The following is a 13,929-nucleotide window of genomic DNA, read 5'->3' as shown; positions in this document are numbered from 1 at the left end:
GATTCATCTGCTCCGCCCTTCCTCTTCTCTCCGCTTGCCCCAGAAATTAAAACATACAAACAAACAAAAACACAACTGTGTGGTGTTAACTATTAGCGGCTAATATGTTAAGATAGCTCATTTTGTGACGGAGTTGGATGAAGAGCAGGATGAACGGCTCTTTTAAAAAGAGTCAAGTCCCATTGTTTACGATGAAGAGTCGTTCAAAAGACTCGGTTTGTTCCCAAACCAATCACTTGCCGCAATTTTCATAATAAGTGTACCCTCATTATTGTAAAATTATGTATTATTTATGTTGCGACACATGAGACTGTATTGCATTGTTTTATTAAAACATGGCCTATCTTCATTACCTAAAAAAAAACAACTTGAGTCTTAAATTCCCTTGTAGATGTATGGAAAAAAAAATATTAATTTCTTTCTAAACAGGCTTATTGTATCCCCACTCGCAGTCAAATCACAGCATTCCCCATCATACACTGGATAGATCTTGTTAGCTACACTACCTCGGAGTCCAAAACTACACCGGCACTATGTTGCCCGCAAAATAACGATTTATAAATGGACAAAAAAAAAACAAAAAAAAAACGTAAGCTTCTAAATTGACACCATGTTTGTATTTTGGCTTCCACAGAACCAACAGAACAGTCCATCTTTCCTTTACACTCTTTTCATGCCTCTTCCCATCAGGCAAGCGAAGATTGTCATCACCATTTTGGGGTTGACCTCCACCAAGTCCTCAGGCAGGGCATAGACCTTGGCACCGATCTTTCTTGCCATGGAAATGGCATACCTAGTGCAGGGAGATGTCAAAATTACAATGACGCTCACAGATTAGATTGTTAAATGCAAGATAGAAAATAAAAAATACTTGGCATTCTTGAGTTTGTCCTCTTCTGTCAAATCGCCTTTTTGAACCAGCTCAAAATTCACACTTCCCGGTTGGATGGCGTCTATTAGGTCCAAAACTGGAAGACTAGTATTCAGTGACTTGTCCTGGAGAACAAAACCAATAATAATCTTAAAATACCAGTATCACACTTTGTTGGTACGCAATTGGGAGAAACATATCGTTTGTCTTTTTGTTTTTAAGATAGGCCAGGGATTTTTTTTTAGCCATTTACAGCAGCAAAACTGTCAATATTTTGTCTATAATTTGATAACTTACTTGTCATGCAGTAATTCAACTTTAAAAGCAGTGGTGTCCAAACTGTGACCAGAGGGCCATTTATGGGCCAAACTATACTTTTTAGAGGCCCACAATATATACTAGCAATACATTTTGATATGGCCAGTAATACAATAGAAAAAGTAATGAAAATATTTAGTTATTCATATGAAAAAAAAAAAATCATAATTTGTCTCTTTACTCAACGAAAACTTTCAAGTTTTTCTTTTAATTACTATATTACACAAAGTTTAATTGCTTGCTTGTTTGATTTTGAGCAACAAGTTAGTGAAAACATGTACGTTTTTCTTTTTGAGACACCTACTTTAAAGGGATGATACACTCACAGAGCCATTTTTGGCAGTAAAAAGTTCAAATTTGTTAATAATTTGCAAACTACCAATAAATATTTTTTCATCTACAATTAATACCGTAAAAACAATTTTGCAATATGCAGTCAACCGAAAATTAGATCAAACGTGTGCAACGCTCAGGTATCAGCCAATCACAGCTCAGCTTGTGAATGTGACATGACCGACACTAGAAAACAAGTGAGTTGTTATTGGTCGTTATCTGAGTTCGTATGGACATTTTTAGTCGACAGCAAATGGAAAAAATGTTGTGAAAAGTACTTATTGTTTTACTTGTAAAAATGGCTGAATAAGTTCCATATTCCTTTAAGAATGTATTGACTCGTATTTACAAATTTTACCTTGAAGCTTTTGATTGAAGAGGTCTTGCCAGCTTCAGACAAAGTTTTGTTGACCCACGCGATGATTAAATCCTCTCCTGCAACTTCTCCATCCCCGAGGTCTTCCAGCAGATTTAACGTGTACCTGAATTAGGGACAAAAATGACATTTATTTGCTTTGGAATTTGACCTAAGGACGCCAATACATAAAGTCCTGCTCATGATAAAAATGAATAATAAATGACCTTCTCATTAGCTGCCACACCAGCGCAAGGGTGAGAGTTGAATTCCCATCATAGAGGTCCTGTCCTGCGATTCCCACCAGGGAGAAACCGGCTTCCTTTTTCCCCAGCGCCACAGCATAGTTACAGTTTTCTATCTGCCAGAGAAACACATGTGAAGTGTTCTGGATTTTTTTTTTCTTTTAGGATTTAGACGAGATCTGTGAAAGTCTGGAAAACAAATACCATAATTCTCCCAATATAAGATGCACCCTTAATTTTGGGGTCAAATTCTGGTATTTTCTAAGTTAAGACGCACTTTGGCAACAATGTAAAAACAAAAAATAAAACAAATAAATCTCCTCTTCCTAAACTCTTCATCTTTTTAAGTGTTCATGTGTTCTGATTGAAGTTTACCTTTCTCAAATGGCCTCCTCCAACTGCCTTGAATGGAGGCATATTGACTCTATCCCAGTCCACAGGCACCTTGCTTTTTTCATATAATTGGAGAATAGCCATAGCATCCTGCAGATCGCTGTATTCAACCACAGACGCACAAAGTTAGATGTCCATGTCTCGAAAAGAGCTATGGAAATCTATGTGACATTTTGCGGAAGCAAATTTATAGGTAAAGAAACTGACCCGTAAATGTGGTGAACACGAGGACTGACTCCCAGAGAATTCATCCAGTTCCTGAATGTTCTTTCCTCTCTGGTCTCACCTTATATGTACAAGAGTAGAGGGAAAAAACAGTGGTTCTCAGTATACTATAGTACAAGTACAGTATATGATGTCTTGAGTAGTCCTGAATGATTATTCAGTTGACCAATTCAATCAGTGGGCTTTAGCTTTTAAACTCCTTTAACTCTTTCAGTGCCAAGAGCTAGTGGAAAAGAAAAGCTTTAGAGGGCCAGTATATTTAGCATTTTCACTCACCTTTCAAGGCCAACAGAATTCTGTGTGCTATGTCTATGTAAATATGGATGCTGCCATTGAAAAATTGACTTCCATTCTTCAGTTACACTTGCAAGTAGGTAACAGCTGTGTCGTACTGTAAGTGGGGAAACACTGTCATCCAATGGTCACAGTTAGCACTACAGTGCTCAATTGGCTTATTTTTGGTAAGCATTAGTCAAATGCGTCAGCTTCTCTCCATTAAAAAAAAACAAAAACATATTTGATCAGAATTTTATGATTTATCATTGTCATTACTATTTAAAAAGACAAGAATTATCGTGCATGGCACTGGATGAGTTAACCAAAAAAAAAAAAAATTCCGTTTAACATTTTCCGACTAATATTTTTCCGTTTAAATGGAGACTTTCAAACCCAGGTACTGTTTCTGGCAAAAGGAGACTCTAAAAATGGCTGGTACTAAATTACTTTAGTGCTAAAGTAATCAATCATTAGGTAGTTAAATGATAGGTCATTTAGTACTTTAGGTAATTAGATTTTAAGATTTTATTTTTATTGGTCCCCATAGGGAAATTCATTTTCGCTGACAGTGGGGGCCTCATTTACACATCAGGCAACAATAATAAAAGTGAATAAATAAATATTTAAAAAACGTACTAAAATATTTGATAGGCAATGAAGTACTAAGGTAAATTACTACAGGTAATCAAGTGATTGAAAACTTTAGGTAATTAAGTACTAACGTGCTTACTTTAGGTAGTAAAGTACTAAAAGTAATCTGTTACTTTACAGTCATTTTTAGACATTTCTTTTGCCCACAGATGTCCACACTTATGTCTTTGAAGAAGACATGGGCATTCAAGACATTCAAAAAATAGACATGGGCCATATTTTTTCTTTTTACTTTAGATTATTACACGCGAAAAAAAATCAATAAAGCAAGCGATTAAACAGTCTTTCATATGTAGTTATTAAAAAAATGATACGTTAAGGTTTTCTGTTAACTCATTCATTGCCATGGACGAGAATTTTTGTCTTTTATAACAGTAATAAAAAATAATAAAATTTGGGTCAAATTGTTTTTCTATTTTTTTTCAATGAAGAACAGCAGACATTCTTGACTAAAACTTAGCTAATATAAAACAATTGAGCACTGTTGTGATAACTGTGACCATTGGATAGCAGTGTTTCCACACAGATATTACCTACATCAATTCTAACTGAAGAATGGAAGTCAATCTTTTATATGGCAGCAACCATATTTATATAGACATAGCACACAATATTCTGTTGGAGTTGAAAGGTGAGTGAAAATGTTAAATATAGTGGCTGTCCAATAATGCTTGGCACTTGAAAGAGTTAAAAGGTGTTGAGGTTTTTTTTTTTAACTCACACTTCTAAGATTTGTCTGCATCAAACCTTTTTACTACTTTTCAAAATACAAAAATGTGGACGGCGGGCCGCAGATGGCCCCAAGCCGTAGTTTGATTCACACTCGTGACAAGTAGAATAATTACACCCAACAAATGAATCTTTGATGTCTATCGCTGATGTTGGAAGTAAACAAGTTAATGAAATCAAACAAATAACCGTCTATCAGGAATTTTTTGAACGATTCTTACTCTCAAGATTCCAGTCTTGGTTCTCTGGTTTTGTCAGCGCCGGGTGTTTATTGAAGAGCGTGGCCACAAAGGCCAAGTTGAGTTTGGAGTTTCCCGAGACAACATCGGTAGCCGTCACGAACTGTCGACAGCCGAGAAGGTCGGCTTGCTGCAGCATCAGCTCAGCTCGCTTGGCGAGATCTTTCTCCTGGTGGCACACATTTATCGCTTTGTAAAGATACAGAAGAGACAAAGTCCCCCCCCAATCGAGAATCTGGTGCATAACTAGTGCAAAGCATTAAAATGTGCTGCTATTATTGGTCAAGATTTAATATGGCTGTGATCACTCCCACAGCGGCGGAGCTCCCCCTCCTCCGTCAGCCTACCTTTTTTAAGGGGAAATGACCACCATCAGATCCAACCTGCCTCCCACACCGGTCATAAAAACAGAGCCCATTATGTGTACTCTTTCACTGCCATTGACGACTTTAGACGTCAATTTGTTTTTACGTTTTTACTGGGCTGGCAGTGAATGAATTAATGTACGGAAAAATACATTGACATTTTTTGCACCATTCATCACGCAATAGATGATGTCAATTGGTAAATTAACGTTTGAACACATAAGATTTGCATAGTCATCTTACATAAAGTCCACTCATATCGATTTCCACTCGCTCAACGTCTTCTTTGCTGCCATCTGGAGCGATCTGCTCCAGTAGGTGGAAATATGCCTTGGAGTCCTGCACACAGTAACAGAGAAAGTTAAAAAAAAAAAAAAAAAAAAATCTGAAATTAAGATGCAATCCTTCTATTTTGCATGCCTCATGATGAGAAAATTAATGCCATTCAGCCTTGGTCTGTGCTCTTTTGAATGTAATGCATGGAATTTACTCAAGAAAAAAATTGCAGTGATAAATTTTGCATAGCACTAATGTTATCTAACCTTAATATCTCCTGAAAAATTTGTCAGGGTCATGCCAACTTTCTTCAGATGGAAATTGGCCCAGCGTAGCAACAACTCTTCTGGGCTAAGTTTCATCAGCTCCTCCAGACTTTCGCCTTCCTCCAGCAGAGCCGCAATCGCTGTACATATGATAAAAAGCATTAATAGACAGCAAACATATGAAATATTAGTCAAATAGGATTGCTGTAGGCTTTGTGTTATTTATCAAGTCTGGAATATATCCACAGCCAATCAAACAATAATATGTCTGTGTTAGTACCTTCGTTACGGCTCAACTCAATATCAGCAAAGAGTCCGATCTTAATGATTTGCCATAGCAGTCCAAGGACCAGATGAGGTTTTCCCTCTTTCAGATCTTGAGCTCCGATGTTGACAACTTGGCAGCCAATAGCCGAGGCGGAGTTCAGAGCCAAATTAAGATTCTCCTGTTTGTGAGGAGTTAAAAGACAATCCCAAAAAGAAAAAATATTTAATTTCACAAGAAAATGATAACAGTGAATTTTGGATTATAAACCGCTACTTTTTTCTCACGCTTTGAACACTGCGGCCTAGCTGCACTTTTTTTTTTTTTTTACTAGTCACTAGAGGGCAATCTTCCAGTAAACGAAGGGAGACAGAAGAAGGCACTATTGAAACAAAATAAAAAAACGTTCCATGTACCATTTTCCTGCGTAAATATCTGATATTAAAACCTGCAGCTTATAGTCCGGTACATCTCATACATTATTAAAATAAATTTTCTGTTAAATGTTTTTTAAAACTGTTATACTCTTTTGTGAAGACAAGAGTTTCTGCTGGTATCAGCAAATCGATTTTAATGCCATGGACCGAAATTACATTACATTTTCCTTTTGAAATTAAGAGCAGATCAATTGGAACATGAAGCAATGTAATTGCAGAAATAAAACAGATGATGATATATGGTGTATCTTCTGGAATAAAATACACGTAGAGATAGCACTTTAAATGTCTTTCCAAAATGTAAGAAATTGGACACGGGTAGCACTACACTGCTTTAAATCTTTTTTCTTTTTTTTTCTGCATCCACAAAATGCTTATATATATATATATATATATATATATATATATATATATATATATATATATATATATGTGTGTGTGTGTGTGCGTCTGTATGATGTGTGTTATGGTAAAAAAAAACTAGCTGCATTAAAAGCTATTTATATATAAGACACAGCATGTTAATAATTTACAGCAGATCATTAAGCTATTAGCGCATGGTTTGCCCAACTACAACTACTCAGTAAATTTGCCATGTCTGCTTTTTTTTTAATTTGCAAAGGGATTAACGCAATTCCAAATGAAACAATCCAAACAATCACCCCACCTGTGTCGTGAATGCAGTCAGTTTCTTCGTATTGATGGTTCGCTCATCAATGGTCTCAGGAACAGATTGGTTGATGAGTTTGCTGCACAAACAAATTAGAGGTACAAAATGATAAATGGTAAGGTATAAAAGACAGACAAAAAAAAAAACCTACTTGAACACATTAGGTAATGTCAATTACAAGACTTTTCATCTGCCACTTATTGGTTATGAAATATTAATGTTCCTACTATTGCTATCATTTGAAATTATGCTGCTATACTTATATGTTCATTAAAAATGTACCAAAGTACGATGCCATCCGCCAGGGCTTTGAAGAGAGCTCCGGTGTCTGGGTTGATTGGCAGCACGTGTTTGCAGTCTGGATCCTTCTCCAGAGTAGAGTTGATATAGTTTGCAAAGGCGTAGCGCTCCTGTTCTGGAAGACATGGCGAAAGTTGAAATACCGTCAAAAATCTTTGTTAGCATAATATATATGCATATATACATAATAATATGTTCTTAAAATTTTTTTTTAAAAATCATCTGTTTCGATTAATTTCAGGAGGTGGTCATTTTGCCACTTACTGTCAACTGACAATGACATGCCAGTTGCTGATAACGACCAATCAGGCCTCAGCTTGCCAAAGTCAAACAGGTGAGCCCTGATTGGTCAATACCTGACCAACTATGATGTCATTGACAGTGGACAGCAAGTGGTAAAGTGGTCACTCCCTGAGATGGATTTGCTGCTTAACTCTTTCACTGCCATGGTGTCAAAGATCCAGTTTTACTGAGCTGGAAGTTAATGACTTAATTATTCAATATTATATTATTGGCATTGATAAAATAAAAAATACTTACAGAAAATAACTGGCAATCTGCCATTTTGTGGAAAAACATTTAATACCGTTTAAAACATTTTGCAACTTGCTGTCGCCTGACAATGACATCACAGTTACAAAGGGATCAGATACCAACCAATCAGGGATCAGTTTGTCAAAATAAAACAGGTGAGCCCTGATTGGTCATTACCTGACCAACTGTGATGTCATTTTCAGTCGACAGCAAGTTACCCTGAGATGGATTTGCCACTTAACTCGTTCACTGCCAATGATGGCTATAGACCTCAAAGATCCAGTTTCACTGGGCTGGCCGTTAAGAAGTAAATATTTCTATTCATTGTCACTGGCACTGATTGAAGAAAAATTACCCAGAACATTTACTACCTTTAAAAACACATTTTGCCACTTGCTGTCAACTAAAAATGACATCAGAAATTGCCAGGGCTCAAATAAGAACCAATCAGGGCTCAGCTTGCCAATGTCACATGACCACAAACAGATGAGCCTTGATTAGTCGTTACCTGAGCAACTGTGACGCCATTTTCAGTTTGCAAAATGACGTGATGATAAAGGTTTTATTTTAGCCAAATAAATAAAATGCTAGAGCAAGAGATGTGTTTCTTTCTTACCAGAGATTGAATGTTGAGTTCCTTCACTTGAGATTTCACTGGTGCCGCCGATGGCAACGATGCCTTCCTTCTTGTTGAGAGCCTTTCTGAACCCTTGGGCGATGCGGTCGTCCTTCATTTCCTTAAAAATCTGAACGAGTCCACAAAGACACACAAGTTCGGAACCAAATTCAACTTTTCAAATTATTCGCTTTTAGACAGCAGTCTTCATTGACATTAAATACATTATTTGATGGCTAGCTTTAGGATTTCCTTAGTTTCTGAAGTTCTGTAGTTAGTAAGTGATGCAAAAATGAAGCCTCATGAACCAGTTTTTATTTACTCCTCTAGTTGGTGCTCTTGGTTTAGAGTTAAAGACTTGTGCAATGAAAATTAAAGTTCCACTGCATCTATAAAAGAAAAATTCCCACAATAGGGGCAAAAAAACTCAAGTCTTTCATGAGGCTTCATATTCCCCATCACAGTTAGTTAGTTAGTTAGTTAGTTAGTTAGTTAGTTAGTTAGTTAGTTAGTTAGTTAGTTAGGTAAGAGGTTTCCTATTCCCATCACAGTTAGGTCGTTATTAGTAGGCTTCATATTCCCCATTCCAGTTAGTTAGTTATGAGGCTTCATTATTTTCATATTCCCAATTACAGTTACTTAGTTAGTTAGTAGGCTTCATATTACCCATTCAAGTTAGTTATGAGGCTTCATTAACCTCATTACAGTTAGTTATGAAGCTTCATATTTCTTATCATAGTTAGTCGGTTTCATATTTCCAATTACAGTTAGTTAGTAGACTTAATATTCCCCATTACAGTTGGTTAGTTAGTTAGTAGGCTTCATATTCCCCATTACAATTGATTAGTTATGAGACTTCATATATCCCCATTACAGTTAATTATGAGGCTTTATACTCTGCATCAGTTATTTAGGCAGTACGTTTCATATTCCCCATTTCAGTTAGTTAGTTAGTTAGTTAGTTAGTTAGTTAGTTAGTTAGTTAGTGTTACCTACAGCGGCGAACTCATCAATGTTGATGTGGCTGTCTTTATCACGGTCAAGTTTCTGGATGATCTCACGGATCCGGTAACCAGGTATAGGACAACCGACCTCACGGAAGAGATCCCCAAGTTCCTTGACGCAGATGTAACCATTGCCATCTACGTCTTCAGATGGAAGGAAATGAGAACAAAAAGCACAAGTAAAGAGCATTTACATGTTTTTGTTATTTGACACTTTTTTGGATGACGTTTGCCTATTTATTTTTAATGTGTCCATAGCTACACTAAAAAATTGTGCCTGCAACAATTTGAGACTCGAGCTCAAATGGGCCAGTCTGTGCTTGTCCTTGTCTACTAAGTTTGTCTTGTTAGGCTAAATTATGTAATTCCTTCTTACCCAAAGTTAAGCATAACTGATTAACAATATGCCCTGGAAAAAAAAAATACACAAATGATTTACTTACCCACTTTCTGGAAGCCCTCCCTGATCTCCTCCATTTCCTCAGTACTTAACTGCTCTGACATTGTGATACCTTACAAAGCAAGCAAAAGATATAATTACATAGGTACTGTGGAATAGATGTAAGCATGCAGTGTACTTCATGGTGAGGAATGCAAAATAGTTTACGATCTAGTATCTGTATTTTTTACCCCACTTGCACTCATTCGGTTCACTGATGAGATGAGGCCCATCCCAGGTTGCGGCGACCAAATTTATATTTAATTCCACCAGATGGCACTGCTTCAGGTGGAACACTTTTTTTTTAACTCTCTAAATGTAATTTTACTTTTTTTTTCTAAAATCCGGCTGCACTTAAGGTTAAATCAATTAAATATAGCGACGTTAATATTCTCCGTTTTTCACAAATCAATTTTGTGTTCCACTTAGTTGCCCAAACGTCATCGAATTAGCACAATGAACACAATTAATTGGTATCACGTACTCAAATTGTCACCACATGATACGTATATCTTAAACCCCGATCCTGATTTTCACATCCACGTTGACAATGACGATGCAGTTTATCATTGAAAATACCATACCATACAATACCGCACCTTAGTCAATACAGGTTAAACTCCACGGTTTATTCAATCTATTTTACACAGTAGGAGTGTAAGAATTACAGATCTTTACAAAAACGACAGGAAGAAAACGTACGTGAATACATTAAAAAAAATGTATAATTTATTCCGTTTTGTATCTCGCTAAACTGGACCGTTAAATGAGAAATGGAACGCGTCCTACGAGAATGACGAAAGAAAAGCTTCTCTTCCTACCTGAAGTCCGCAAAGTGATTGAATAAAATCCAATCCCCCTGGGAGAGAAGTCCTCGTTGTGTCGATTTGAGGAAGCTCCCCGTTTTCTTGAGCCGACACAGCCCGGCGAGAACTGTAAGCTCCGCCCACCCGCGCCACCCTTTTGTCAAAATCGAACCGCACCCTCCGTCTTTTCTCCCATCAGCAGCAAAAATCAGATTTGCGAGCGCCTAAGGAAAGCATCATGTCGTTACGTTCGGACGCTAAATTTTCATATACAGTATTTAAATGAATAAATAAATAAATAGTAAATAAATAAGTACATAAATATGGAAATAAAACTTATCCATGTAGCATTGTTTATTTCAAGTGGTGGGAAGAAATGTAGGAATATTGTAGTTCACTTTTGAGTATTTATTATTAATAGATTGGAACACAATGTTTTTATTTTCGAAAATACACACATTTATTAATTTAAACTATTAAATTACTTTGTATCTCAAACTCATATGGGTGTAACATATAAAAAACTTACAAATATGTCATTGTTCAGGGGCAGAGCAATGTGGTGGCTGGGGTCCCCTTTTTCTGGTCACTGGCCACCCCAGATGTAAGGGAAAAAAATTACCTTGAAAATAGACCACTTCAATTCCATTACAAGAATACAGAATTGCTTGACTCTTTATTCGGGAGGTTTTGCATGAGTTAAAAAGTGCTGTATAGCTATATGAATTTAGAATTTTTACATATTTTTAGTGAAGTCATAACACAATCTGTATATTTTTCCTTTTTTGGTTTATTTTCAAGCTGTAACATCATAATTAAACTTGTAATTTTATGACAATAGATTGTGTTACTGCTAGTTTGCACTACCTTAAAAACCAATTATGGTAAAACAAATGTATCCTTTATTAACTGTTCATTCACACCCATTTACATTCAGTGATTTTTTTTTGGTTATGTATGGTACATCTAATTCTGTGTTGTAGAAATTATTGCTGAAATCTGCAGTTTTTAGCAAAAATATTGAGTGTATGTTAGCTAATGTAGGTCTGAAAAAGCTGTCAATGACACATTTTGCAATTTTGTTGTTACACTGCGTAAATTCTCTTCACTGTAAGATGGTCTCGCTGCTGCTTCTACGAGTCTCCACACGCACAAATTCCTCATCCCTACTCTCTTCATACCTCCTCTTTCCCTTGTTTTATCCCAAGCCCACAGTGATCTGCTGAATCTTGTCAGAGTGAATTCCTCTTCTGAGGCAAATTCTCATTAAACATGAAGAAACCTTTATTTTGTAAACTTGAAGTTGGTTGCTTAGTCCACCGTTGAGAAGTTGTCTTACACAAACTTGCTCACATTTTTTTTCAAAGCTCAGAAACACTAAAATTATTCAACCAAAAATTCATTTGTGCCCCTGCCATAGTATAAACTCTAGATCTATAATGTAAAAACTTGTAATTGTGGCCCGATACACTTGCAAAGACTGTCTGATGAAACAATAGTCAACCTGATATTTGTTAGCATGCTATTTAGCCTATTACCTTTATTGCCTTAGTCATAAAAAACACAATAAAAAAAACAATAGTTTAGTTTGGCTCAATTCAAACTTTGTGGACTACAATGACCTGATTAAAGATAGTTTTAGCCCATTTGTATTTTTATCGATAGTTTGACACTATGCTAAAATTAACTATGCCAATAGGCTAAACCAGGGGTGTCAAACATGCGAGAAGAGTTTGCAAAGTAAATTATAAAAATGTACACACCTAAATTAATTTTTTTCAACCAATAAAAAATTACGATGAATAGTAATGTGATCAATAGTGATTTTGTGCTTGTACTATTTTGAAGAGTATTAAAAAAGGATAATAAATCTCAAATTGTATCTTGTAATTGACATAAATATAAATATATATATATATATATATATATATATATATATATATATATATATATATATATATATATATATATATATATATATATATATATATATATATATATGACAAAACGAGTTTGACATGTCTGGGCTAAAGGCTCCAGCTCAGTAGAGACCCAAATGAGGAAGAGGAGACATGGTGGATGGATGATATTCAAACACAATGGCTGTTTCGCTTCACCCGCTCGTCTTCTTACACCAATGTACCAGTAAATCTTGTTTCACATGACCTTTTCCATTACTCCATGGCGCAGATGTTACGCTTCAGAGCAGCACTTGTTCCCATTAATTGTACTGATATGATTTTTTTTTTTTCTTAAGGCAACACAATTGTTTAGCCCAAATTGTTTCACTTCTCTTATTTATGTTCTTTAGCAGTGAGTTATTTTGTTTATAAGCAACGTCCAAACATAATGAAATGATCCTTTGTTTTTTGTGGTTAATGGGGACTGGGATCTCCTCGCGAAAATATTTGAAAGTTTTTAATATAAGTTCGAGATTCAAATTATCAAAAAAAAAAAATTAAAATTATTTTAAATGTGAAAAGTCTTCATGCTATACATATAATTTAAGACAAATATTACTTCAGTACATATATTAAATATGAAATGATTAAACCTTATGGACTGTACAGTAAGCGAGCAGTCAGCCCTTTCCTTTGAAGTCTTGCGCAGCTGCGGTCATATTAGCAACGGCCTGGACACTGAATTAAAGTCAAATATGTACATAATCAAACATGATAATAATGGAGCATTTACACTTGAAATACCATTTTATTTGAAAAGAAATCTAGGTAAGAGATTTCCAAAGGTCTGGTGGATGTCTGCTCCATTGTGTCTCTGTGTGCGTGCGTGTGTCTACTACCTCGATAACGTGTGTGCCTTTGCTGTGGTAGATTGCAACTTCACAGGTACGTGCCGTGCAACTCATTAACCGCACCCCAGCACATGTTGTTGTCAACAGGCAGAGAGGAGCAAAGACAACGTTCGCCAGACCGTTGGAAATCTCTTTCCTAAATTTCTTTTACAACAAAATGGTAATTCAAGTGTAAACTCTTCAATGTTATCATGTTTGATCATGTACAGATTAAACATTAATTCAGCGTCCAGGCCGCTGCTAATATGACCGCAGCTGCGCGAGACTTCAAAGGAAAGGGCTAACTGATCACTTACTGTACAGTGTATAAGGTTTAATCATTTAAGACTTAAATAAATATGTGTATTGCAGTAGTTCCACATCCGAGGAGGGCCCGTGGCAAGTGCATTTATAGTTCTGTCTGGCATGCAAAAAACCATTACAGCGTGTCTCTCCGCAATACGGTAGCCTATAGCTTTTTTTCCCCTAAAATATCTGCGAAAGACCGCGGGCGTGAAAATCGCT

At 36.1% G+C, this 13,929-nt stretch overlaps 1 protein-coding gene across 1 annotated transcript; it reads right to left on the bottom strand.

Moving 5' to 3' along the window:
- Nucleotides 1–311: 311 nt before the first annotated feature.
- LOC148414089 (plastin-3-like) lies at nucleotides 312–10,729 on the bottom strand. The gene is made up of 16 exons (XM_088431671.1): nucleotides 10,629–10,729; nucleotides 9,812–9,880; nucleotides 9,361–9,512; nucleotides 8,365–8,494; nucleotides 7,197–7,329; nucleotides 6,912–6,993; nucleotides 5,823–5,988; nucleotides 5,543–5,682; nucleotides 5,244–5,339; nucleotides 4,618–4,804; nucleotides 2,723–2,801; nucleotides 2,498–2,615; nucleotides 2,105–2,238; nucleotides 1,881–2,004; nucleotides 872–996; nucleotides 312–793 (listed from the first exon to the last, which is right to left on the bottom strand). The coding sequence occupies exons 2-16, from the start codon at nucleotides 9,870–9,872 to the stop codon at nucleotides 661–663; spliced, it is 1,860 nt and encodes a 619-aa protein (XP_088287797.1). The 5' UTR covers nucleotides 9,873–9,880; nucleotides 10,629–10,729; the 3' UTR covers nucleotides 312–660.
- Nucleotides 10,730–13,929: the final 3,200 nt, after the last annotated feature.

The sequence above is a fragment of the Hippichthys cyanospilos genome, chromosome 13 (genome assembly GCF_059441005.1).
Source record: "Hippichthys cyanospilos isolate Australia breed blue-spotted pipefish chromosome 13, RoL_Hcya_1.0, whole genome shotgun sequence".
Classification (NCBI taxonomy): Eukaryota; Metazoa; Chordata; class Actinopteri; order Syngnathiformes; family Syngnathidae; genus Hippichthys; species Hippichthys cyanospilos.
Note: the sequence above shows the minus strand (reverse complement) of the source record. Positions and strands in the feature narration are given on the sequence as shown.

Bases quoted from the DNA above. Each gene is read 5' to 3' on its own strand.
- LOC148414089 (XM_088431671.1), bottom strand. From the start codon at position 9,872: ATGTCAGAGCAGTTAAGTACTGAGGAAATGGAGGAGATCAGGGAGGGC. The intron at 7,330-8,364 runs GTAAGAAAGAAA...CATGTCTTCCAG, and splicing joins AACTCAACATTCAATCTCTG to AACAGGAGCGCTACGCCTTT. The intron at 5,683-5,822 runs GTACTAACACAG...TCATATGTACAG, and splicing joins TGAGTTGAGCCGTAACGAAG to CGATTGCGGCTCTGCTGGAG.